The 27,130-nt window shown below is 40.5% G+C and overlaps 1 protein-coding gene across 1 annotated transcript in view; it reads right to left on the reverse strand.

Moving 5' to 3' along the window:
- Positions 1 to 7,115: 7,115 nt before the first annotated feature.
- PELI2 (pellino E3 ubiquitin protein ligase family member 2) overlaps positions 7,116 to 27,130 on the reverse strand; it is a 67,191-nt gene continuing 47,176 nt past the window's right edge. The window contains exons 3-5 of the mRNA XM_029952886.1: positions 20,738 to 20,935; positions 14,240 to 14,428; positions 7,116 to 7,741 (exon numbers count right to left, since the gene is read on the reverse strand). Of these exons, the coding sequence (XP_029808746.1) occupies positions 7,175 to 7,741; positions 14,240 to 14,428; positions 20,738 to 20,935 (954 nt within the window). The 3' untranslated portion in view covers positions 7,116 to 7,174. The remainder of the gene's footprint in view (positions 7,742 to 14,239; positions 14,429 to 20,737; positions 20,936 to 27,130) is intronic.

Genomic DNA, 27,130 nt, shown 5'->3' on the forward strand with positions numbered 1-27,130 from the left:
CAGTTATGGCATTTTTTTTATCCTCCTGACTAGATTTACTTCTTTTATCTCTGCAGAAGGGGATTCTAAGTTCTGGTTCAGACATCTTGCTTGTATCTGTAATGATTAAGTTTCTGTTTGTCACTTCTTCCTGTTCTTTCTTTTGGAGTGAATTCCTTCATTTTGTCATTTTCAAGGAAGAAAAGGAATACAGTAAAAAAATTTAAAAACAACACAAATCAATAAAAGATGCTAGGTCCTAAGTGTATTTTTGTTTGGTTGTTGAAAGGAACTTGATAGATTAGAGGAAAAAAGGTAAAGATGAGAGGGAAAAGGGAAAAAAAGGAAAAAGAAAATGTAAAACAAAAAATGAATATAATGAAATAGAATAAAATGAAATGGAAGTAAAACAGAATTTGAAAAGTTTACAAAAAAGTAAATACAGTAGAAAAAATTAAAAATACTTTTAAACAAATGGAAAATAATTTTTTTTCTCTATTCAAGAATAAGAAAAGAAAAAAGTTAAATAGATGGACCAGTGAAAAGACTGAAATACGATTGAAATTATATTGGGTTCCTCTAGTAGTCAAACTATGAAGCACTTTTTAGTCCATAAACTAAGCAGGGGGACAGACTTGTGTTTCTGAAGAACAAGGGGGGGCTGCATAGCCTCTACCAAATGTCTCCCCAGCAGGGGAACCTCCTTTCCCCGTGTGGCCTGAGCACCGCTTGGACCTCACTCTCTGCTCCTGGGGGTTGGCCCTTCCCACCAGAGCACTGCCAGGTATCGAGCTGTGGAGTTTCAGACACTGCACTCCCCCCATTTATAGAGTCTTAATGGAATTTAAGCCCTCTCCTTTCTCCCTTTTTTGTTCCGTCCCTTGCATACTTTTTCTCTCCAGCTACTTTCAGGCAGGTGGGGAGGTGGAGAGATGCTCCCCCGGCTGTCTCCTCTCCATAAGCAAAACCAGCTCCCTGCCCTCCGCAGCTTCTCTCTCTCCCCCAGTTTACCTCTCCGCACTGTGTACCTGTCTAGATCTGTGGTTTAGGTTGTGCAGATTGTTGTTAATCCTCAAATCAGTTCTCTGTGTTCAGGATGGCTTAGTGTGGATCTGGCTGTATTTCAGGGATGAGAGATTCAAAAAACCCAAAAGAACCTCCGATGCTCTTCCACAATCTTGTCCTGGGAGTGAATGCACATAAACACTTTTTAAAGAAAGTAGATTTTGAGGCCTCAGGATAGCATTTTATTCTATTCTTTCAGAAATACCATTCTATTTTTTTCATTTTAACTGCAAAATAAGGCAGTCGATTCTTAAGAATATAAAGTTCTCTTCTAATCTTAGTGAGTTTATATTTATGTTCTCTTTAGCTAATGGTAAGTGGAAATGTGATAGAAAGGAGTAAGCTGTGTTTTAAGACTTTGGAAAACATCTCAAGCTAGGCATTGGAGGATCCTGAATATCTTTATGTGAAGCTCTAAGGTTAAATTGCTGTATTTAAATTCTAGGATGCAAATTTTTCATGATCTAGCATCTCTGAACTTAGTATCTTTTTAAAAAATCAGTTTTGAGATATAATTCAGACATTGAAAGTCACCCTTTCAAAGTATGAGGTTTATTTTTAGGATATTCGGAGTTATGCAACCATCACTGCTATGTAAGTTTAGAGCATTTTCATGTAAGCATGAACGTATTAATAGTCTCTCCTTAACTCTTCTCTCTTCAGCGCCTGTCCACCCTTAATCTACGCTGTCTCTGTGGATTTGCCTATTTTCTGACCTACAATATGTGGCCTTTTGTTTGACTTCTATCACTTAGCATGTTTTCAAAGTTCATTCATATTAGTACTTCATTTTTATAGCTATTCCATTGTATGGATAGGTCTTTCATCAGATGGACTTTTGGGCTGTTTCTACTTAAGCATTATTATTAATAATGATGCTATAAACATTCATGGACAAGTCTGTGTTAATATGTCTTCAGTTCTCTTGGGTACACATCTAAGGAGTCACATGGCAATTGCATATTTTACCTTCTGAGGACCTGAACTAGCATACTATTTGTTCTAAAGGGGTTGTATGTACTATTCTGCAATCCCCCAAAAGTGTATGAAGGTTTCAATTTTTCAACACATTGCCAACACTTCTTCTTTTAGCCATTGTAGTAAAAAGTGGTAGCTCATGGTTTTAATTTGCATTTCTCTGAGGCCAGATGGGAATATTTTTATGCACTTATTGGTTCTAGATCATCTTTGGTCAAAAGATTTGAGTAGGTATTTTTTTTTTTACTGGGTTATTTCTTTTTATTAATGAGTTAGTTGTATCCAGATTGTGAAGAACTCCTCTTATGATTTTCAAGTTATTTTCTCCTATTCTGTGGTTTGTCTTTTAATTGTTTCAGTGTGGAATTTAAGAAACTAGAACATGAACATGGCAAAAATAAAGCCCAGTTTATTCTGTTGTTTTTGGTGTCTTATGAAGTCACTGCCTAATCCATGGTCACAAAGTTTTACTGTTTTCCTCTGAGTTAATTTTTTTTGTGCATTGTGTGAGGTAGGAATCTAATGTCACCCTTTTGTATGTGGTTATCTAGTTATTCCAGCTCCGTTTGTTGAATACTTGGCACCCTTCTCAAATGAGATGTATCTCACAACTGCAGCTGGCTAGATTTTTCTAGAACCTATCTTCTAATTCTTGGAACTTAAGTGTTCCAATATTTTGCCTCCTGAAATGAAAAATCCATTTCCCTCAAAAATATTAATATTCCTTAAATATCAATGTGATGAGAAACTATCAAATGCTAGATCTTCTAATGAAAGACCTATTAGTTTAAGGCTTGAAGGTTTACCAATAATCCTTACATTGTTAAAAGTAAATGAAGACTGTCACAAAAGTAGCACTATGAACATAACCTGGCTTCTAGAATTGATGATTTCATGTTAAGTTCTCCTAGAAGTTAGATTTAAACACCGATAGAATTTTTAAAGAAGAATAATGGATTTTCAAAATCTGACTTAAATAATGTATTTGGAATAAAACACAATAAGCTCAAGTATTTGGGATCAACTTGGAAGTCTGAGAAATGCAAAAATCAAGTCTACTTTTGTATCAAATGTCCTGATGAACCCCAGACAGCCACGGAGTCTGAAGACAACAACTCACAAACATACTGAGATCCATTTAATAATTTTTGAAGATTTTTTCCTGTAAAATGGCTTGTATTTCCACAGGTTACAATAGTGAAGAAATAAACTTTTCAATTTGACATGAAATATAAAAGAACAGTTTTACAAATCTATCCATAAAATTTAACTGCTTGTAACACTATACATGGTAAATAGGACCACCCCTTCACTTCTAGACTATTTAATACAGAGAAATGATTGGTCATCTCACCAAAAAAGAAATAATTTCCCTTTCATCAAGTTTACTCTTGTTTAGAAATGGTTAAGTAGAACTGGAAAAATAATTGCTTTTTCCTATCTTCCTCTAGGGCTTTTTTCTTGAGGGTGAAAACTTGAGGAGATATAAATTTTACTTAAAAAGAAATACTGAACCTTCTTTACTAGTTTAGTAATGCTTATATTCTTAAAAAAAAAATCCTGGAGTTGTCTCCTTGGCCTTGGGGTCATAAAGAAATGATAACAGAGCTCTGCTCTATTTCTAGCACTGGAGGAAGATTGTCATCCCCTCCGCCCATGAAGGCTAAAGCGGGGGCTGGAACAGCGCCTGCCAAGGGAACAGATCTGGGGCTGGCTTAAAAATCAAGGTTCTGCGGTTTGCCTATCAGAAACTCCACTGTTGCAAGGCAAAATTGCATGAAGCTAACTAACTTGTAGTCACCTCCTTTCACACAAATCCAAAGCACAGACTGGCTTTTAAGAAGTTGATCAAAATCAGAACTGCAGGTAACAATTCTGTAACCAAGGAGAAAACACGCTCCCTTTAAATTTTCAAAAAGTGCCCAAATAACAATACTGAGCTCTCCCAAAAGGGCTTTGAGTTTCATGTCGGCAAAAATGAAAGCTTGATGAAGAAGAGAGTTCTCGACGTTCCTAGTACGGTATATGTAATAACTTAAGATTTCCCTATCGATACTGGAAATAAATTCTAATACAATCATGCGTATGCCAGGGCCTGGCATAGTGCTGCATCCAGATTCATTAGTCTCCTTAATGGAGTCCATCATTTTTCCAATGGCTTTCTCCTTTCTTTAAACCCTAACCCTGAAATTCTATAACCAGTTATATCATGTGGCTTCCCTGAGGCACAAAGGTACCAAACTCTATAATTAACTATTGAGGAATGATAAATATGCTCTCTATTTATATAAAAAGATTTTAATTTTTTTGGGCCACAGTGAGGGGGGAAAAGAAAAACCCAGAAAGTTTCATACTTACCCTGCAGTGTGAACTGTAGCCCTTTTTGCAAAAAAAAAAAAAAAAAAACCAAATAAGGGAAATGTTGAGTTGTAGCATGCATGACCCGACAGCACCGATTATTAATAAAAAAAATTCCAGACTAGAAAAATATTCAGAGTTGTAGCCCATCTGTTTTTTTTTTTTTTTTAAATAGTAAACTGACAACTGAAAAAGTTAACTATGGGAATATATCACTGGGGCTTTACTTCTAGTGACTTACTCACAAAAGGCATGTTGGTCAGGCCAAGATCAGGATAACTGGTCAGCAGTTTCCTATGTGTAGAGCGAGGGGAGCGGGGCTCACCCCTCAATGGGGCAAGCAAGACAAAAACCGAAGTCATCTCTGTGAAGTTACTTTTTCTGAACTATATTACTCTACTTTGGTGAGCTAGACTGGTCTATCCTCACAAACTGAATTGCTCTCACATCTGGAACAAACTCCTTAGTCCAAGTTATAAGCAGATCTTGCTAGAAGTGGTCAAGATGAACCTGGCTTCCTTTCATAGACTTGCCACGTCTCTGTGGTTCCTTAGAGTGGGAGGGGACCTCACTGGGAAGCAAAGGAGAAGATGTGGAGAAAGGCTAGTCTCCTGTGGCCCCTTCCAAGAGCTGGGAATCTGTTACCCAGAATCTGACTTCTACTTAGCTATCTCCACTTACTTAAAGTCAAAAGAAACCTTTCACGTTGGACGATGATCTTGGGGCATGTGTTACATGTAAAACTGATAGACCCCAAACTATGGCAGTCCTTGAAAGGGAAGATTATAGACTTTCTGGAAATGTTTTGGATAGAAGAAATCCAGCCCTTCTAGATGCAAGGCTATTTACCTCACAGGGCGCTTTTAGGGCCTGCAGGCTCCTCACACCACCTTCTAGCCATATAGCAACAAAAGGGGCTGTTGCCTTCTCTGTCATTTTGTGGAGCCCAAAGAAACACAAATGGAAAAGACCAAGTGAAACCTAATCACTGGAGGCTGAGGCTAAAAACAAAAAACAAAAAACAAGTGACACATGAGCCTGGGCAAGTCCATATTTTTCTGTGTGCAGATATTCTTTGACTTACCCTATCAGTAAGAGGACTGTTGTTGGATTTTCACATCACTTAAAAATTACCCAAAATTCTCCTCCTACATGATCCTCTCTGTTGAAAAGTAAAGCTTTTTTTTAAAACCAAGAAGCTGAACTTTTTAGATACTACGTCAGATTAAGCAGCAGCAATCAAGAGTAATCCCTTTAAGGAAAAAGACATTCAAGAGATGTTAGAACTATTGAAAATGGGGCAACATATTCACCAGGCGGCAAAACACGGAAAGACGTTCAGGTATGAGTACAGTATATTAGAAGCCTATACCTTTATGAAGGTTGGGATGAATGAATCTGCAGCGGTCAATCTTAGAGGACGTCAGCGTGAGTAAGTCCTTGCTCCGTGTGGCCGTCTGCTGCCTGTCCTAAGGAACCTTTACGCTCCGAAGCAGTGATGCTGTCGGTACTGAGGGCAGAGAATGAGCATCTGAGAGTTGTTCAAAATGAAGCGGAGCTAACAGAAGGGTTGGTGGCGCTCCTATGAAACTCTGAGTTAATTATTCCTCAGTAAACACTCATTTGCTCTCTTGAAATCTGGAATTTCAAATTATCTCTGCAGATGTACTGCTTGGTCTTGTATATATCTAATGATTGCATTTAAATTTAGTTTGATTTGCAAACATTTTCAAAACTTACAGGGCTCCATAAGCTGTTAGAGAAGGGGACAGATGGCAGTGAGGGAGTGAACAAAAGCCACTCAATCGTGGTGAGACATTGCTTTTAGGCTCCCAGAATTTTGGCCTTTTTAAGAAAGAAAAAAAAAAAACTTAGGAAACTCCAACAAGTGGTTTTAAAAAGTAAAATCTTATTTTTAATCACTCCCAAATCTTCAGTAAGCACAGGAACTTGACGGAATAGTACCAAGGCCGTGCTGACTGCTGCAATTAAGAATCGCCCTCAGTTAATGAATTTTTAAGCGTCGCTGCATTTTACTCATCCCGACAATTGTGGCCATACAAGGGGAGTACCGGGGACAGACCAGCTTAAACAGAAGTAAGTAGAGGCAGACTAAACAGTTACGGAAATGTGTTTGAAAGGCCAAGGTATTTGACGACTGTGAGGATAAAAGTCATTGAATTCCACCAAACTAACAACAAAAACACATCCCGTGTATGAATATTCTTTTCCCAAAAAAAGAAAAATCTGAAAACCTCAGATTTCAAAACCACCACCTGTGCCTAACGTCTCCTGTCACCCCACTGCCCCGTTACTGAGCCGCCGCCGTGGGAACTGGTCAGATTCCAGCCTGTGTCAGGTAGGCCCAGGCCCTGCACGGCTTTGTTAGCAACTACACCATGGAAGGTCGCGTTTAGAGCCAACCTCTGAATAAATTTCTTCATTTGTAAAACAAGATTTTAAAGTCTCGTCCAACTTTTACAAAGGAAAACGTTGTTTAAACACCCAGGGTTAAAATAAAAGCATGGCATTTTAAATCCAATCATGACAAACATTATGGTTTCATCAAGCAGACTTCGGTGACGATGCTGCTTTTTTGAGCATGCAACACACCCCTGATACCTTAAATTCCTGGCATGTCTCGGTGCCATGTCCCCCCCACTTTGAACCACCCCCCCCAGCCTCAGGCCCCCCTCCCCTTAATAAACAGCATTATAAAAAGGTAAAATCTAGAGTTAGTGGCAAAATCTTCACAGTAACTTGTTAATAAAGCCGTAGATGGCTGTCAAGGGCATCAGTCAACTGGACCTTGGAAAATTAATTTGATGCAGTTCTGTTCCCCAACCAGCTGCGTCGCACAGAACGGGCAGGCGGCGTGAAATGCGTGAGTTCCATGAGGCAGTGGAATCTGAGACCAGTATTTTGCAGACTTCTCGGAGCACACGTGTCCGCAAGGCGTGAAAGCATGAGTGGGTGGTCCTGCGTCTACATAAAACCCTGCCTCGCAGCCGAGCCAGAGAGGCACGTAGGGGCCCACAGTCCTGCACATGGGACACTCTCTCTCGTTGGCCTCGGTGTCGCTCCGGTGGCCCCAGTTGTGGTACCCGTGCACGTGGCCGCAGCTGAGGTACGCCCAGGGCTGCTTCTCCTCCACCACCTCCTTCCTGTTGATGCTGGGGAAGGCCAAGGTGTTGAGCCCCACGGGACACTGCGGCCGGGCGGCATTGATCTCCTGCCGGAGCGCCTCGATGTGTTTCTGCGTTGGGGTGTGGAAAAGGCCATCTGCTGTTCTCCAGAGAAGGGTGGCCCCGCACAGGTCAATGAGGGAGCCGTCCTGCAGGACGTTGGTCTCACTTTCCACCTGGAACAAGTGTGACAGACATGCCTTGTAAAAGCAAAATTCAGCAAATCAGCTAACGGTTGTCTTCTCTCAAGACAGAATTCCCCTTTCAAGGAAACACAGGGGCTTACCCCCCCTCCCCGCCCCCGCCTCCCTGAAGAACAGGACTGCGGGGGAGGGTCGCCCCTTCCTGGAGCTGGTTTCCTCACTGGAACACTGGATGGAACATGGCTAGGCCATACTCAGGAGCCCTACTCAGCACACACATGCTCAGCTTTATGTGTTCAATTCCTGCGCTGTACTGCAGTCCCTGCTGTAAAACCAGACCAGGGGATTTGGAGGGTTACATAACAGCCCGTTCTGAGGACTATGGCTGACATGCAGTAAGCACTGTGTACATGTTTGCTACTTTTGCTTTGATGACAGAAGGTGCTTTTTGAAAAGGGTTTCCCTTGAGCAGAGACTTGTAAAACATTGTCCGGATCCAGTAGTTGGGCTAGAAGATGCTCCAGAGAGAGTTGTGCGAAGGCCGAGCAGCACGCGCACCAGGGAGCAGCAGGAATTCCACAGATGCCTAAGCCGGGCTGGGTGAGAGCCTCAGGCTGCCATTCTGGGGGGCCTCCTGTGCCCAGAGGGAAACAGCACAGAGTTTTAAGCAGCTATAAAAGAACAGATTGCCTTTCCCAAAGGTCACTCCCGGAAGTGTGGCGGATGGATTGGAGGGGTCTAAGGCTAGAGAACAGGGCCACCACGGGAGTTCTCGCTCCAGGCAAAGAGGTGGGTGCACCTCAATAAAGGTGATCAGTGGCAACAGCTAAGGCGGAGATACTGAAAGTTGAGGACTTAGCTCCTCAATTAAGGAAAACAGACCTACAGATCTCGCTTTATTATCTACATGGGATGAGGCTTTCCAGACACGGGGAAGGACAGAAATTCAGTTTTGGGTGTGTGGAAGCTGAGGGTTGTGTAGGGGTCTGCGTGGTGATACACAGGAAGCATGTGTGGCTGCCGATCGGGATCTGGCTTAGAGAAGCCTATCCAGGACTTCCTAGCATAGGAGTGAAGTCCCAGGGAGGGCACAGAGGCCCAGGGACAGAACCAGAGCCACCCCCCTGCAAGGCGGGGGCAAAGAACTGTGTGAAGGGCAGGCAGAGAGGTAGGGGAAGAGACATTTTTTGTCTTTCTCTGGCTCAAAGATCTTTCTTTGCTGGCTCAACACATTTATTTATAAAATTCCTAGGAATAAACCTAACCAAAGATGTTAAAGATCTGTATGCTGAAAACTATAGAAAATTTATGAAGGAAATTAAAGAAGAGACCAAGAAATGGGAAAACATTCCATGATCATGGATTGGAAGAATGGAGAATGGATATTGTTAAAATGTCAATACTACCCAAAGCAATCTTCACATTCAATGCAATCTCAATCAAAATTGGACCAGCATTCTTTTCAAAGCTAGAACAAACAATCCTAAAACTTGTATGGAACCACAAAAGACCCTGAATAGCCAAAGTTATGTTGAAAAAGAAAACCAAAGCAGAAGGTATCACACCCTGGACTTTAGCCTTTACTACAAAGCTATAATCATCAAGAAGTATGGTACTGGCATAAGGACACCTAGATCAACGGAATAAAGAACCCAGATTTGGCCCCACAAATGTGTGACTGTTTGACAAAGCAGGAAAGAGCATCCAATGGAAAAAAAATCTCTTTAACAAATGGTGCTGGGAAAGAGAACAAGATAGCAACATGCACAATGAAACTGGACCACTTTCTTATACCATACACAAAAATAAACTCAAAATGGATGAAAGATCTAAATGTGAGATGGGAAACAATCACTTTGACCTCAGCCGTAGCAATTTCTTGATCAACATGTCTGAAGGCAAAAGAAATTAACGCAAAAATGAACTATTAGGACGTCATCAAGATAAAAAGTTTCTGCACTGCAAAGGAAACAATCAACAAAATTAAAAGATTAAATGGGAAAAGATATTTGCAAGTGACATATTGGATTAAGGGTTAGTATCCAAAATCTATAAAGAACTTATCAAACCCAGCACCCAAAAAACAAATAATCCAGTGAAAAATGGGGAAAAGACATGAATATACACTTTTCCAAAGAAGACATCCAGATCGCCAACAGACACATGAAATGATGCTCAACATCACTCATCATTAGGGAAATACAAATCAAAACCACAGTGAGATACCACCTCACACCAGAGTGGCTAAAATTAACAACTCAGGAAACAACAGATAATGGCAAGGATGTAGAGAAACGGGAACCCTCTTGCACTGCTGGTGGGAATGCAAACTGGTGCAGCTGCTCTGAAAGACGATGTGGAAGTTCCTCAAAAAATTAAAAATAGAACTACCCTATGACCCAACAATAGCACTACTAATTATTTATCCAAGTGATACAGGAGTGCTGATTCACAGGGCCACATGCACGCCAATGATTATAGCAGCACTTTCAACAATAGCCAAATTATGGAAAGAGCCCAGATAAAGATGTGGTTTATATATACAATGGAATACTACTTGGCAATGAAAAAGAATGAAATTTGGCCATTTGCAGCAACATGGATGGAACTGGAGGCTGTTATGCTAAGTGAAATAAGTCAGTCAGAAAAAGTCCAATATATGTTTTCACTCATAAGTGGAACTTGAGAAACTTAACAGAGGACTGTGGGAGAAGGGAAGGGAAAAATAGTTTCAGAGGGAGACAAACCATAAGAGACTCTTAAATACAGAGAACAAACTGAGGGTTGATGGGGGAGTGTGAGGGGGGAAACGGGTGATGGGCACTGAGGAAGGTACTTGTTGTGATGAGCACTGGGTATTATATGTCAGTGATGAATCATGGGAGTCTACGCCACAACCAAGAGCACATTTTACGATAGCTAACTTGACAAATTATATATTAAAAAAAAAAGTTTGCTGCAGAACCGCCTCCCAACTACTGTATGGTCTGGCATGAGGCTCCCTTCCTGGGCTGACCACAGGTAATTCTCAGGGATGTCTTATCTAAGCATGTAACCACATCTGAAAGAATGAATCCAATGTGGTAAGACACTGGGTTCAGTAGTGGCCACACCGGTGAACAACCTTGTCTCTCCTTTCTACAGAGCAGTTCTTGGTAAACAACATCTTATACATTTTGAGTCCCAGTCTTTTATTTTCCACACATTCTTGACTCCTTCAGGGATAGAACAGGTTCCTCCTGTCCCTTCCAGTACCTTCTCTAGGACTGTGTTCATCACATACAATATGCTAATGAGGGGTTGCATTGTCTGTGACCTTGCCCAGATGGGACAACTGGCGGGCAGAGGCCTGGGCATTCTGTTTGCTGCTGGATTCCAGCTCCTACCCCTGCTTTGCCAGAACAGCTACCCAACCGCGGACTGCTGGGCCATCAGTCCTGCTCCAATCTGCGCTCTGCTCTCTCAGTGATCCTCTAAGATACCGACCAGCACTATTCCAGCTAAATACACGTGAAGCCAGGCACAGAGAGGTCAAGTTGTTGATGCAAGACTGCAGCGCTCCCCAGTGTTGCGACGAAGACCCAGGTCTGGGGTCGGACTTCAGAACCACTGGTGGAAAGCGGCTGCTCACACAATAACCGTTATTTCTTGTGGGCTCTCTCTTAACTGTGAACCAAGAGTAGTTTCTCTCCAGACTACAGTGTGTAGGAGGGAACATGGTAAAGTTAAAGATGCCACTGGGTAGAGGCATAGGTTTAGATATTTGAAATTCCACCAAAACAAAAGGCAAGAAGAAAGCCCAAGGAATTGACAGTTACCTTTGAGAAGTAAAAGAGTTAAAAGTGATCCGTTAGCTAAGTTTAGGGTAGAGAATTCAAATCCCCACCCACCACTAATACGTGACTATCAGCTCTTTAAAGCCCTGGTTATCTGTAAGTGGGAGCGACAACGCTGATCCCAGGAGGTTGCTCTGAGTAATGCCCAGGAGCGACTTAACAGGAAGCATTTCGTGGAGCCTGCATGGAACACTATGGTTACTTTCAGATCACCTAAAACTAGGTAAACAAATTAACACAGCTGAATTTACTAAATTTTATAGAGCCAATATAGTTTAATTGAATACCCCAAATATAATTTGATATATCTCTCCATCTAGTATAGATCTAGTAGATATCTATCTGGTACACTCAAATGTAGTAGAGTAATATGGTAACTATTGATAAAACTATTGATAAAAAGTTAACCAGGTAAAGGACTAGGATACAATTCAAAGTCTATTCACCTAATTATCTGCGGTGGGGGAGGTAAAAGGGCATTTCCCCCACATTTAATTGATGGTGATCAAGGACAGAGGTGGTGTGATGAGAACCCAAGGCAGCTGTTAACACACTGGCACATTAAGTGCTGAGTAGGACAGTCCTACAGAACCTTCTGCCCCTCATCACTAATTCCACACTGAGAGCACAAGACATCTACAATGTTTATAATATCCTGGATTTTTCACAGATCACTTTATCCTCCACATTTTGTATTACATTGCAAACGTAGAGTTACTGCCAGAGGCTGTTTTCTAAGTCTAATCTCCAGCTAGAAAATATACATCAATCCAACAGCCACATGTACAGAAGAAGAGTCAGATATTGAAACACAGACTCACAGCATCAGTAGGTTTTCAACCTCAAACTGTTCCCCTGGTTAATCAGAGGGGGTTACAGGGAAGGCCGGGTCCTTTCATCCCCACGGTGCCAAGTCAGATTGATGGAAATGCAGACACCTTTGCCGTAGGCCAGGCCAATCATACACGATCTGACAGTGCACACAACGTTGGGCAGATCTAAGGGTCTCCTAGTGGGGACTAGCTTTGAAATCAGCCTAGATTTAGTACAACCCACGGATACAAGCTATTTTTGGAGTTCGTTTCAGTAGCACTGCCACCTTCTCTGACACACAACTGCCTGAGCTGGGTCACTGCACAGTCACCAGAGGGGGCACAAAACCCATCCTATAAATGTGGCCCTGGAGACGGATGTGCCCTGTGCGGACTCTGGCAGACGCTTGATAGCTCCGTGGGAAGCAAATGCTCTGGTGTCAGCCACCTCGGCTCCCCACAACCCGCTGCCTAGTGGGGGCCTGAAGTCTAGACCCTCAGGGAGGACTGTGTTTCAACCCCATCTGTGGCTACCTTCCTACTCTGGTACCCTGGGCAATTATGAACCTCTCTATGCCATACGTTCATATACTCATCCATAAAATGGGCATGATCCCACCTCCTTGAACAAAGCTGCTCAGATGTAATGAGCTAAGTTCTCTGAAATGTTAACTAGTGTCTGCAACCAGCAACCATTTACTGACTTCGACTGTGGCCGTGATCATGACTGATAGCCAGTTCAGCCAACCTTAGTAGGTTTTGTATAAAGTTGTCCAGTGATCAGAAGCAAAGTTACCTGAAAGACCTGCTTTCACATTCCGTGTCCTCTTTTGTCTCTTGAGAAGTGTTTACACAGAGGTTACTGCATTTGCTTTGGGCTCTCGTAGAAAACACTTTTCATATTTATTCAGCCAGGATTTTCTGATACGGGGCTTTACCGTAAAATGCAGAAGCTGTACTTGTATCTCAGTAATGATGTAAAATGGAAATAAAAGGAACAATCCTCTGCAAACATCTAGTAAAGACTAGCCAACCAGGTTAGTAAAACAGTGCCCCCGCCATCTTCTTTCCCCCTTTTTAGTAATACCTGGTGATCTCGCTGAAAAATGCTAGATCACTCTATGTTTTTCTGCAGGAAGGGGGCATCTGAAGAAAACATTTGTTCTCTCTCATTCTAGCTTCTACCTAACAATTAAAAGTACTGGAGTAGAAAGTTTACTTAGAAATTTCTGGCACTGTGCCCCACAGCCGTGGTAAGATTAGAAACCCAAAAGCTTCCCTTTTAAGGGTTCTCAATTATTCTCTATAGAACAAAGGGTTAAAAATCCAACTGCCTTAGGGTGTTTGGGATAAATCAATGCCCTCTATGAATTATTTCAAGTAAAAAGTTTTATGATTTTGGTGAATTATATAGGGAACTATGTATTCATTTCTCACCATGAACTCCAGGGGAAAAAAGCGAACTTCTTAGTTCCAGGAAGTCTAGTAAATAGTTCTGTAATTCATAATTTTCACTAATTAGTGTTGGACAATTCAGGATTTTTCTAAATTACAAAATTAGTGAAGTTTTACACTAAAAACTCTGTCCTTCTTTATCACGTTTAAGCAGAATTCTGTGGTGAAGCATATAATGAAAGATATGCTATTCAGGTAGGGAAGGCACAGAAAGGTAATTTTCTTCTCCTGTGGGAAAAGCTTAATCATGGAAGGAAATCAGCCTTCTTCCCTAGCACTTTCAGGGGCCTGTGGAATTCTCACTCTCCTGGGCCAATGGAACACAGCCCTGGGGCCCCTAAAGGTTCTGAATTTCAGGGGAGAAAAATGACCCTCGTTGAGCTAGGCTTGTGTAGTCTGGTGCATTTTCCAGAGCGAGGACCACTCACCAGCTTTCCCCTCTGCTGGGCCGACCTGGTTTCTCGCAAGGTGTACACATCTCCACACACCGAGATCTCGCGCCAGACCCCAGGCTGGGACTCCTCGGTGAAGCCCCCGCGTGGATGCATCACCAGGACGCCGTTTGTGGTGAGCCCGTCCATGTGGCCGTCAGGGTTTTTCCATTTTGCTGCCTTTTCCTGGAGAGCACACCACAGAACAGAAAAAGCATGCTAAGATTACGTTCAAAATGAAGGGATTCCAGAATCTCTTTAAAATATCTGGTATGGGCAGAAGGAAGGAGAGTGATGAATTTTCATTTTCTATTTAAAGCTAATAATCAGAAGGATAAAATATGCAATTATTCTGATAACATGAAAGTGCTAAAATGCATGAATGATTTATCACTGGATATGCATCATATTCATCTTGGGAGCTTCAAAAAAAGAAAAAGAACCTGCGGCCTCAGCCCTTCCCTCAGGGATTCTTTTCTACCCACCACCCTCACACCTGGGAGGGTCCAGGAATCTAGTATATGTTCTTCATTTCTATTTGTGCAATTCTTTTGCCTCTTATCTACCCGCACTTTACATGCAATCGTTACCTGGGGAGGAGACAGAAGAAAAAGGAAAAAACATACAAAATTTTTAAGAATGCTAGTCTAACACGTGGTTCGTATCTCTTCATAAATATCAATGCTTGGATCCTCAAAGATGGACTGTAAAGACTGCTTGACATAACGGCAGGACACTCACTCACGGATGCCTGTGCCAGTGATTTCTCGCCTCTTTCCTGGTGACAGAGGTATGGGCACATTATTCTGCTCACATTATTCTGATTAGGATAAGCCCTCTTGCCAGTGACTGAGCTCTGGCCAATGAGACATGAGTGGGTCTCTAGGAACCTTGTTAGGCTCCTTTGCTCTAAAAAAGCAAAGGGGAAGGGGATGTGACATCAGCTTCCCAGGAGCTGATGTCATTTCTTTTCCCTTCACCCTCAGATGTACAACGAATCAGACATCTGTAACCAAAAAAGAGCATAGCTGTACAGCATCCAGGTCACCTGAGAGAGATCCATACATCTATGCCCAGGAAAGTGGGTGCACTGAAACAGAGGAGGCAGTGGAGGGGAGTTGCTGGGGAGCCAGAAGGCAGCGGCTGGTGGGCAGGAGGATAGCGTAACTGTTCTGACGAAGGAGGTGGAGGGTGAAGGAGGTGAGTGGGGGTCTTCCCTGTGCATGTTCTGTAGCTGGAAGGACCCAGTGTTGTCTCCAAGGAAAAACTGCAGTGAGTGGGGGGAAATAGGCACAAAGAACTTCAGGGAAGGGCCTCCTGATCTCTGCCCCAGGGTTCTGGCCCATGTACTTCTGGGACTCCCCCTACCCTAAGCTGAGGATCCTCCTTCCAGTCTGTGGGCACAAAGCCCCAAGAGCTAAGTACACACCTTCCCCAACTCTGCAGCACCACCATTCCTTTTCCCTTGGGTGCTACTCCCAATCTTAGGAGGAAGTCAGCCCCTACCACCAAGAGAAAACAAAAATTTGTGCTATAGCATTACCTTCTGGAAAATAAAAAAGAAGGCTCCTAACCACCAATTCGTTGAACTATCAGAACCAAAGCAAACAGAACCTTGTGTAAATAGGGTGTTCCCTGCTTCAGATGTGAGGACAGAGGCATTTTTTAATCAAACATCATGAAAAATCGGTGATACAGTATAACAAAAGGAAAACAATTTTCCAGCAAATGAACCCAAAGACATGGAATACTGCAATCTGATAAAGAATTCAAAATAGCTGTTATGAAGAAATTTAATGAGCTGCAAGAAAACTCAAAGGCAATACAATGACCTCAGAAATAAAATTAATAGACATAAGGAATACTTTACCAAAGACACCAAAATTGTAAAAAACAAATTTTGGGTCTGAAGAAGTCCATAAATGACATGAAGAATGCATTAGCACGCACTGGAAATAGAGCAGATCAGATGGAAGAAAGAATTTGCAAGTTGGAAGGCTGGAATAAAAAAATGACTCAGATGGAAGAAGAAAGAGAACTAAAATTTAAAAGAAGTGAAGAAACACTACAAAAGCTAGCAAACTCCACTAGAAAAGCCAACATATGAATAATGAATTTTCTAGAAGGAGAAGAGAGGAAGAAAAGGACAGACAGCATATTTAAAGATATTATTCTTGAGAACTTACAGAACTTTGTGTATCTAGTTCTTTTACCAAGTCCATGAAGCTAACAGAGCACCTTATTATTTCAATGCAAGATCTCTCCAAGACACATTATATTAAAACTGTTAAAAGTCAACAAAATTTTAAAGGCAGCTGTGGGGTGGGTGGAAGACAGTAACCTACAAAGGAATCTCCAGGAGGCTATCAGACTTCTCAGGTACAAACTGCCAGCCAAGAATATTCTATCCAGAAAAGTTATGCTTCAGATATGAAGGAGAATTAAGGACTTTCCCAGACAAACAAAAGTGGAGAGAGTTCACCACCACTAGACCTGCCTTACAAGAAGTGTTCAAATGAGCTTTTCAAGCTAGAATGAAAAGACGGAAGTACACAAAACCCTGATTAAGGTGATAGTCAGAATTTTAAAACTGTAACTCTTTATAATAGTGTATTAACCCCCAATTATAACATAAAGGTTAAAGGCAAAGAACATTAAACATAACTAGAATAAATAATTAAAACAACTACAGCTACCACAACTTGGTACCACAATCCAGCATAAAAAGAGATCATTTGTGACATCAAAAATATAAAAGGAAAAGAGTAAAAGGATGGAATCTTCAGAGGAAAATGAAGATAAATTTCTATCAGCAGAAAAAGTATTATTTTATCAATGAGATGTTTTATATAAACCTCATCATAACCACAAAACAAAAAGAGTGGGAGACTGAGCAAAAAACACCCTGGAAAACCTCCAAAGTATAAAGATAGATAGAAACAGAAGGAAAACGAACAATGGAGAAAAATAACCAAAGGTGTAAGAGAAAATGGCAGTAATAAGTCCTTACGTATCAACAATCACACTAAATGTAAATGCACTGACTCACCAAAAGGCATAGAGTGGCTGATGGATCTAAGAAAACAAAAAAACAGAAGACCCAACTATATGCTGCCCTACAGGTGATTCATCTCAGCTTTAAAGACACACATAGGCTCAAAATGCAAGGATGGAAGATGATATCACAAGCAAACACAACACAAAGAAGGCAGCTATAGCCATACTTCTATCAGACAAAATAGATTTGAAACCAAAAAGGGTAATAGTCATAAAGGGATAAAGACATCAAGAAAATATGATTATATGTATGTATAGAGATTATGGATATATATATATCCATCCCCAACATCAAGTACCAAATTATATTAAGCAAATAATAACAGATCTAAAAGAAATGTATAATATAATAATTGTAGGGGACTTCAATACCCCACTATCAACAATGGATAGAGTTTTCAGACAGAAAAAGAAGGACACATTCAAATTAAATGACACTTTAGAGCATGGACTTAATAGACATCTACAGAACATTCTATTCCACAGAACATATTCTTCTCAAGTGTACTAGAATGATCTCCAGGAAAGAGAGGATAGGCCACAAAACAAATGTGAGCAAGTTTAAGATGACTAAAATCATATCAGCTATCCTCCCTGATGACAATGGTATGAAAGTAGAAAGTTACAATGAGAGGAAACTGAGAAGATTTACAAATATGTGGAAACGCAACCACTACTGAGTCAAGAAATCAAAAGGGGAAAATTATTGAGAAAATTGAAAATGAAAACACAATATATCTAATTAGAAAGGTCTCGAACAACCTAATTTTATACTTCAAGGAACTAGAAAAAGAAAAACACAAAAACAGCAAGCTCAAAGTTAGCAGAAGGAAGGACATTAAGGATCCAAGCAAAATAAATCAAATAGAAACCAGAAAAACAACAGAAGAGATCAATAAAACTAAGAGCTGGTTCTTGGAAAAGATAAACAAAATTTTTACAGACATACATAGAATCATGAAAGACTGGTAGAACGTAGAAGAAATAGATACATTTCCAGAAACATACATCCTAGCAAGACTGAATCAGGAAGACTCAGAAAATGGGTAAAGAGATTGAATGAGTGAAAAAAAAAAAAAATTCCAGGAGCAGATGGCTTTAACTAGGGAATGCTACCAAACATTCAAAGAAGAATTAACACCAATTCTCCTCAAATTCTTCCAAAATATTGAGCAAGAAGGAACATTTCCAAACTCATTCTATGAATCCAGCATTACTTTGATAACAAACCAGATAAAGATACCACAAGAAAATTATAGACCAATGTCCCCAATAAATGTAGATGCAAAAATTCTCAACAAAATATGAACAAATCACATTTAAGAACACATTAAAAGGATTAGACACCATGACCAAGTGGAATTTTCCCCTGAGATGCAAGGAAGGTTCAACAAATGCAAACTAACAAATGTAGCACATCACATCAATAAAATGAAAGATTAAAAAAATCACATGATCAACTCAACAGACACAGAAAAACTATTTAACAAAATACATCAGAATAAAAATCCTTAACAGATTGGCTACAGAAGGAAAATACCTTAACATAATGTAGGCCATATATGACAAACCTATGGCTAAACATCAGACTCAAGGGGGAAAAACTGAAATCATTTCCTCTAAGATCAGAAACAAGACAAGGATGGCCCCTCTTATCATTTCTTTTCAATCTAGTACTAGAGGTCCTGGCCAGAGCAATTAGGCAAGATAAAAATACAAGTAGCATACAAACTGGAAAGAAAGAAGTAAAATTGTCACTATTTGCTGATGATATGATCTTATATACTGAGAATCATAAAGAATCCATCAAAAACCTGTTGGAATTAATGTTTTCAGTAAAGTGTTGGAACACCAACCCAACATACAGAAATAAGTTGCACTCCTTTACACAAATGATGAGGCATCTGAAAAAGGCAAAAAGTAAACTATCCTATTCACAACAGCATCAAAAACAATAAAATACTTATGAATAAATTTAATCAAGGAAGTGAAGGATCTATACGATGAAAAGTACAAAATTTTGTACTGAAACTTTGCTGAAAGAAATTGAAGACAAAGACTATTAAATATAGAGAACATACAAGACTCTTAAATATAGTGTCTTGGACAAATGGACAAAAAAAGACACTGTACACAGTAAAATATTTACCCATGAGAAAGGAGGGTATTCTTCCATTTGCAACAACACGGATGGACCCTGAGTGCATTATGCTAAGCAAGTCAGAGAAAATAAGTACTATAGGATATCATTTATAGGTAGAATTAAAAAAAGTTAAGCTTATGAAAGAGCAAAGCAGTAGTTACCAGGGATGGGTGGGGGCAGAGGGACATGGGGAGAGTGGTACGACTTATGGAGTTTAAGGGTACAAACTTGTAATGAATTAGTGAATTCAACTTGTAAAGAATTAGCCATTGAGATTGAAGGCACCATATTATGAATACAGACCATCTTATTGTACTATAGTTGTGAATGTGGTAAATACTGCTACATCAGCATTATTTTACAACATATAAATGTGTCAAAGTAATATGACTGTACTCCTTACATTTACACAATGGTGCATGTCAAATTCATTCAGTTACAAAGAGTAAATAAAAAGCAATAAAAAGAGATCAGGATAGAAAGGGCCTGTGCCGCAGCCCCTTCAGCTAGAAGTCGTTACGTGGAGGGACGTCCGGCAGTGCAGGAGACGTCTCTCGTTCCGAAGGCCGCCTGAGGAAGCGGATTTGCCCAGAGAGGGAGGAGGCAAGGCAGAGAAACTGGGTTCCCTAGATGTCACACGACCATTGAATCCATCAACCCCAGAACTGCCTTCTCTGGTACTCCTCGTTACTGAAATAATACATTTTTGTTATTGTTTAGGCCACTGTAACTGCTTTTTTTTTCCCCCTGCAAAAACATCCTGATTAAAAAAACCCTGAAACTATATTAAAACTGGATATTCACCAAAACTTCTGGGTTTGATTTACATGGAAGCTTTATGAAGCCAGAGATTTTTAATCTGTTCTGTTCTCTGAACTATCACATCTATAACACATGATCTGGAGCACAGCAAACACCCAGTGACAAGTTTTTGAATGGATGAATGAATGTCACTTTTTCCTCTGAACCCTATTTATGTAGATTTGACCGTTTATTTTTCCCTCTGAAACCACCCCCCCAAATCTACTAAGAACACATTAAGTACAATGTTAATATACATTTTTTTAAAAAAGTAATTACATATTGTAATTTAGTAAATGGAACAAGTATCAAGTATTCAGACTTTGTTACTTTCAGATTTTTAATAACAGCCTTACAAACGCCACATCTGAAAACTAAAATCTCTAAATCTAATGAGAGGCATCGTGTCGAGCAGATTTTCGGCCACGTTAACAGTTTTATCTGATAATGACGGGTGTTATTCTTGAAACAATAGACTTAGTCATAGTACTTACTCCAAGAAATATGTTTTTGGAAGAGTCGAATCCGGCTGCGAATATCCGTGCTGTGTAAGGTTCACTCCTGTCACAGACAATCCTGCAGGCAAACCTGGATATGGTGCTTTGTGTGATCTGGGCCTCGTCGTTGTTCTGACTGCCCGAAATTGTGTCTGTAACAACGAAGTCGATAGGGCTTTCTGTGGACCTGCCCACCTAAATAAATCAAATGCACTCATGACTCATTTGAAAAGCATGTCACCATATTTTGTTCACATGGAATGAGTGCTCGGGATCCCTTAAGCATTCATTATCTCTGCTCTGAGGGTAAGACTTTAATGAAAAAAAAAAAAAAAACTAATTCTGTTCCTTTTCTTGTTTAAGTGTGATATTAGAGTAACCAATCATCAGATTTTAAATATTAAGAGAAAAGCTAAATTTTTTATTCGGGAGAAAAACCTGAAGCCTTGCCCCCCAACAGATTGTATCTGTTGGATCTGGGAAAGACATTACTTTAAACAGCAAATTACTCTCTCCCTCCCTCACTCCACCCCTCTACTTCCAGCTGGAAAAAACCAAGATTTTAAAGAAAGCCAAGAGACAAAGGAACTGTTGCCCAGCCACAGGGATTGTTTTCCCCACTAAGTAAATCCAGCGACTCACAGCATGGAGCAAGAATAGCCCTAGCCCAGACAGAGACCAAATGCCTGTTGCCATACTCCGTGTAAATGAGAATGATGCAAAGGGCTATACGAGTCAGCCCAAAGTGTGGGAGGTAGTCAAATAAAATATTTAAAAAGCTCGTCTTAACATTTCAATTTTGGATTAAAAAAACTCTCTCTTGGGAAAGTCTAAAAAGGTTGCCAATAATATTATGTTGACTTACTTTCCTTGGTAAGCTTAAACGCTTCCAGAAAGAATAGATTTCATTAGGAAGATGTTACAGTTCTAAAAAAGGTTTTCATATTCAATAAATCCAAGTAAGGTAGGTACTGCTCTGTCCTGGGAACTGGGAAGAGTTAAGTATTTGCTTACAAATAAAAGAAATCCTCAAGGAGTGCCTGGATTGCTTAGTCGATTAAGTGTCCCACTACGGCTCAGGTCATGATCTCGCTGTTGGTGAGTCTGAGCCTCGCACTGGGCTCTGTGCTGACTGCTCAGAGCCTGGAGCCTGCTTCAGATTCTGTGTCTCCCTCTCTCTCTCTCAAAAATAAACAAACATTAAAAAAATGGTAAAAATACTCAAGACAAAATATTAAAATGTATATGTAATGCTGTTCTATGCATCCCTTAACTAGTAAAAGGTGATAAAGATTATTTATATGCCAAGGAGACTTTTTAAATTAAAATAATTTATATGTAAATAAATCATTTCGTACTGAAATGGGATATTAATGTTCTCTCCTAGCATTCAGAAGCTGACAAGGGAAGGGACACATGGAGCCCCCAGATGTGTACAGATAAGCCCCCCGAGTCAATTTCCCAGGTATTTTTACCTTGATCTCAAAATTCTATCTAAAATATAAGATGTAATATATTTTTCATCCTAATGAATAAAAGTAAAAAAAATGTGTATTATCTTGCATCATTTAACTCTGTTGGCTCCCTGGAAAATTATTATTCTATTTCTTTTGTAAATCTCACACATTTTTATGCAGAATATCTCTATTAAGCCAACAGACAACAGGCATCTACTTTCTGTCTCCCTCTTATTTATTTATTTATTTACAACCCTTAATTTCTTGTCCTAATGAAATGTGCCCGGAATAAACTAAACCTCTGGTTTCACTGAAACTCATCAACTTGAATAGATGCATATTGCCTGAGTGTATGCATTTCAGGTTTAGAAAATATATAACTTGTTTAAAATGCAACATAAAGCCTAAATTAAGAGATATTATAAAATCTTACCATACAATTCATCTTTCTAAAGTCAAGAGTCTTCCCTTTGCTAGATTCATTTAAAAGCTGGGTGTGTAACTCAGAAGCTCTGATTCAGACTGCTCTTTTTTTTGAGCCTTTTTTTCTTTTTTAGGAAAGCTATTCTCTTAGTGACTTGCAAGTATACAATACAGTATTATTAACTATAATCACCATGGTGTACATTAGATCCCTAGCACCTATTCATCTTACAGCTGGAAGTTTGTACTATGTGAACAACTTCTCCCTCTTTCCCCCACCCCCTCAGCCCCGGTAACTACCATTCTAGTCTCTGCTTTTATAGTTTCGATTTTTTTTTTTAGATTCCACATATAAGTGATATCATACAGTATTTGCTTTGACCTGTTTAGTTTTCAAAGACTTTTTAATGATAAAAGTAACAAATAGTTATTGCAAAATATTTTACAAATATAGAAAAGTATAAACAAGAAAATAAAGGCTACTCTAAACGCAGGAATAAACTTGTTCTGTCCAATGAATAAAGTTGCCCAATGAAGCCTGGGAGTGAGATGTGGTCAGTTCTACCATTGCCTGGAGCTGTCATGAGACACAGCCTCTGACGTCGTTTCTGTTACATCCATGGAAGAGGGCAGAGACTCTGCAAGCTCTGTTATAAGCTCACAGCTAAAGCCATGCTCTGGTCGAATGTCACCCAACTGTTACTGTCCACAAAGATTACTCTCTTCCGGAAAGACCACTGTGATTCCATCCCAACATATTAATGTCTTGATGAATTAACTGAATGGACTGTAAAACATGACATTTCAAGTGGACCATGCCGTTATGATCAATTATTTCAAGTCATTGATATTTACCTGACTTGTCATGTTTGATTTGTTTACGAATTCACTCCCACTTAAATCTAACCTACAGAAGGTACTGGTAAAATTTTATACTTTTGGATACAAACCGCATGTTGCTTTTGCCAGAAAAAAAAAAAATCTAAGCCGCTTTCCTACTGAAAACTCACCCCATGTGCAAAACTTGGAACCCATCCTTTTGAATACTGGAACAACTCTACATTTTTTAAAGGGCAGTCATGTAGACAAGCCAAGATGTTCCTGAATTTCATCTGATAATCACACAGTGAGGATATTCATAAGGTAGCCACAGGGAGAATTTTTCTGATACCACAGACATGGCATCATTCTGCACTGCAGGTTTTATATATTTTAGAAAAGTCTGGGTTTGCCCGGTTGTCAGTTGAAGTCAGTACAGTTTAAGATGGCGTTGAAGAACTTGGAAGGGCTCCCCTCACCTTTCCTGGACTAAGGTACCCATATCCCTGCATCTGTAACCTTATTTTCTGACTTTCCTCCTATGATAAGGATGGAATATTGCCACTTCTGTCCAAGACCAATCTCTCTACTGATGCTCGGTGTCTCTGTATTCTTCCCAAGGATTCTGCTCCTGAGACTGTCCCCTCTCTCTCCCGAATCTTCAGTTTCTCTCTTTATACTAGACCTTGCCATCAGCCACTAAACACATTGTGAAGCTTACCCAACTCTGTGACTCTGTGCGGGTAAAAGGACCAGTGTGTTTTTTAAATAGCAACTTGTCACTGATACTTTTTAAAAGTACAATAAAAATGAATATTAGAAAAACGATCATCTGCTTGGATGTTCAGGTACGGTAAAAAATGCTGTAATGGTTCCCAAACTCCTCTCCATGTCCTACTCATCTCATTCTGTACTATTAAGGGATGCTTGGATGCTCAGCTGCGCCCACTTTGAGTAGCACTGTTCTAGGCTAGTCTCTCATCTTTAAAAACACATTTCTTCCAGGGCTCCTGGGAGGCTCAGTAGATTAAGCATCCGACTTCAGCTCAGGTCAGGATCTCACAGTTTGTGGGCTCAAGCCCCGCACTGAGCTCTGTGCTGACAGCTTGGAGCTGGAGCCTGCTTCAGATTCTATCTGTTTGTCTGTCTCTCTCTCTCTGCCCCTCCCCCACTTGCACATTCTCTCTCCCTTAAAAAGAAAAATTAAAAAAATTAAAAACAAAACAAAACAAAGCACTTTCTTTCACCATTTCTCCAGTTCACTTAGTGTCAATAGTCATGTCTTTACTCATCCCTCACTCGACTTCTCTCCTCAACCAACCCCATGGAGTGCCTACCCCAGGGCACTACTGACAGCGCTATGGCAGAGCTCGGCCTGCATATCCTGGCTTATGTGCACCTGGTATTAGAATAATGAAACCCAGGGCACCAGGGCAGCATAGTTGGTTAAGTGGCTGACTCTTGGTTTCAGCTCAGGTCATGATCTCATGGTTCATGAGACTGAGCCCGTGTGTTGGGCTCTGCACGGAGTGTGCAGCCTGCTTGGGATTCTCTCTCTCTTTCTGCCCCTCCCTGGCTCTTTTGAGTGCCCTCTCTCTCAAAACAAATGTTCTCTCCCTGGGTAATCTCGTCAAGTCCTATTAGCCAAAAAGCCCTGATCTTTATCAGAGCTTTAGACTAGCATCCCCAGTCTCCACTTTGGTGTCTAATAAAGCATCTCAAAATATAATATGCTCTAAACAGAACCTGAATTCTCCTTCAACCCCTAGATGCCCCATGCCGACAACTGGCACCCAATTTTCTCAAGCTAAAACTCAATATCAAAGAATTATCCCTGATGGTTTATCTTCCTCCACAGCCACCTGTCAACACCGCCTCCAAACACAGCATCCATCCTGCCATTTCCCCCATCTTAGTTCCAGTTACCATCAGCTTTTACTGGGATTGCATTGCCTTAGTCTCCAAACTGGTCTCTGTTTTCACACATGCTGCCCTCCTTCTTGTCTAGACAGTACTTGAAGGTATCTTTAAGAAATATCAGATTATACCTCTTTCTTCCTTAAAATTCAAATTTTTTACTTGGCCTAAAAGGCCCCACCTCTCCAAGCTCATCTCATTACATTGTCCTCCTCGTTTACTTGCTCCTGCTTGGGGCTTTACCCCCCCCCCCAACTCCTGCCTAGAATGCTTATTTATGATCTGTTTGCCTCCTTTAGGATGCAGGCTCCATGAGAGGGGGAGCCTTGGCTGTCTGTCTTCAGAAACCTTAGGTGTATCCATACATAACAGGTGCTCAAGAAATGAAACTGATGAATGGAAGATTATGACAGTCAGCTATGAACCCTGTGAGAGGGACATACATACAATGTTTTAAGAAATAACTTTTTTTTTTAAGAGAGAGAGCAACCATGAGCATATGAGAGCAGGAGAGGGGCAGAGGGAAAGACAGAATCTCAAAGAGGCTCCATACTCAGCACAGAGCTGGACACAGGACTCAACACAGGGCTGGATCCCATGACCATGAGATCACTACCTGAGCCAAAATCAGGAGTCGGAGATTCAACCAATGGAGGCACCAAGGAAATAACTATTTAAATAGGAGATATTCTTTAACTTTTCTCAACTAGATGAAGGCTACTTAAATATTACCATCTAAAAGTACTATAGGGGCACCTAGGTAGCTCAGTTGGTTATGCATCCAATTTCGACTCAGGTCATGATCTTGCAGTTCGTGTGTTCGAGCCCAGCATTGGGCTCTATGCTGACAGCTCAGAGCCTGGAACCTGCTTCGGATTCTATGTTTCCCTCTTCTCTCTGCCCCTCCCCCACTCATGCTCTGTCTCTCTCTCTCAAAAATAAGCATTAAAAAAAGTAAATTACAAATTTATAAACCAACTAAATTAAACACCAACCAAACAAAACCCATAAACATAAGGTATGGCAGCACCCAGGATCCAAGATTATGAAACAGAAATCTTGAGACCTGGCTGGTTTCCTCACCACGACGGTCAGGATGCATTAGGCATCATACCTCCCTGCAGGGACCCTGTGAGACATTTCATCATCTCCTTTGATTTCTTTGAGAAGCTTTTTTTTTTTTTTTTTTAATATTTTGCTTTCTCAATAGCTATGCCATTTCCTCTTTCCTTTATTTACTCCTATTTTAGAAAATTACTAAGAAACTGTTACTATATTAACTCAGACTTTCACATCCTTAACCCATCTCTTAAATTCAGATCTAATTGATATTTTTTTCCTTAGGCAATAATATTTCCAAGTTCTGAGCCTACTTTCTGTTTCCACCATGCAAAAAGCAGCACAAGGCCCTTCTTTGGTTCAGTCAGTCTGATGTTCTGCTTTACATTTTATTTATTTATTTAACATTTATTCATTTTTGAGAGGGAGATAGAGTGCGAGTTGGGGAGGGGCAGAGAGTGAGGGAGACAGAATCTGAAACAGGCTCCAGGCTCTGAGCCGTCAGCACAGAACCCGACTTGGGGCTCAAACCCATGAGCGGTGAGATCATGATCCGAGCCGAAGTCGGACACTTAACTGACTGAGCCACCCAGGTGCCCCTAATATTCTGCGTTTAAGTGCTCAATTAACTTAGAAACCATTTTACAGATAATGGCCACAATGAACAGCCATCAACACTAAGGTTTATGCTTGGGAAACAGGAATGCTACAGTGC

This window comes from Suricata suricatta, chromosome 9 (genome assembly GCF_006229205.1).
Source record: "Suricata suricatta isolate VVHF042 chromosome 9, meerkat_22Aug2017_6uvM2_HiC, whole genome shotgun sequence".
Lineage (NCBI taxonomy): Eukaryota > Metazoa > Chordata > Mammalia > Carnivora > Herpestidae > Suricata > Suricata suricatta.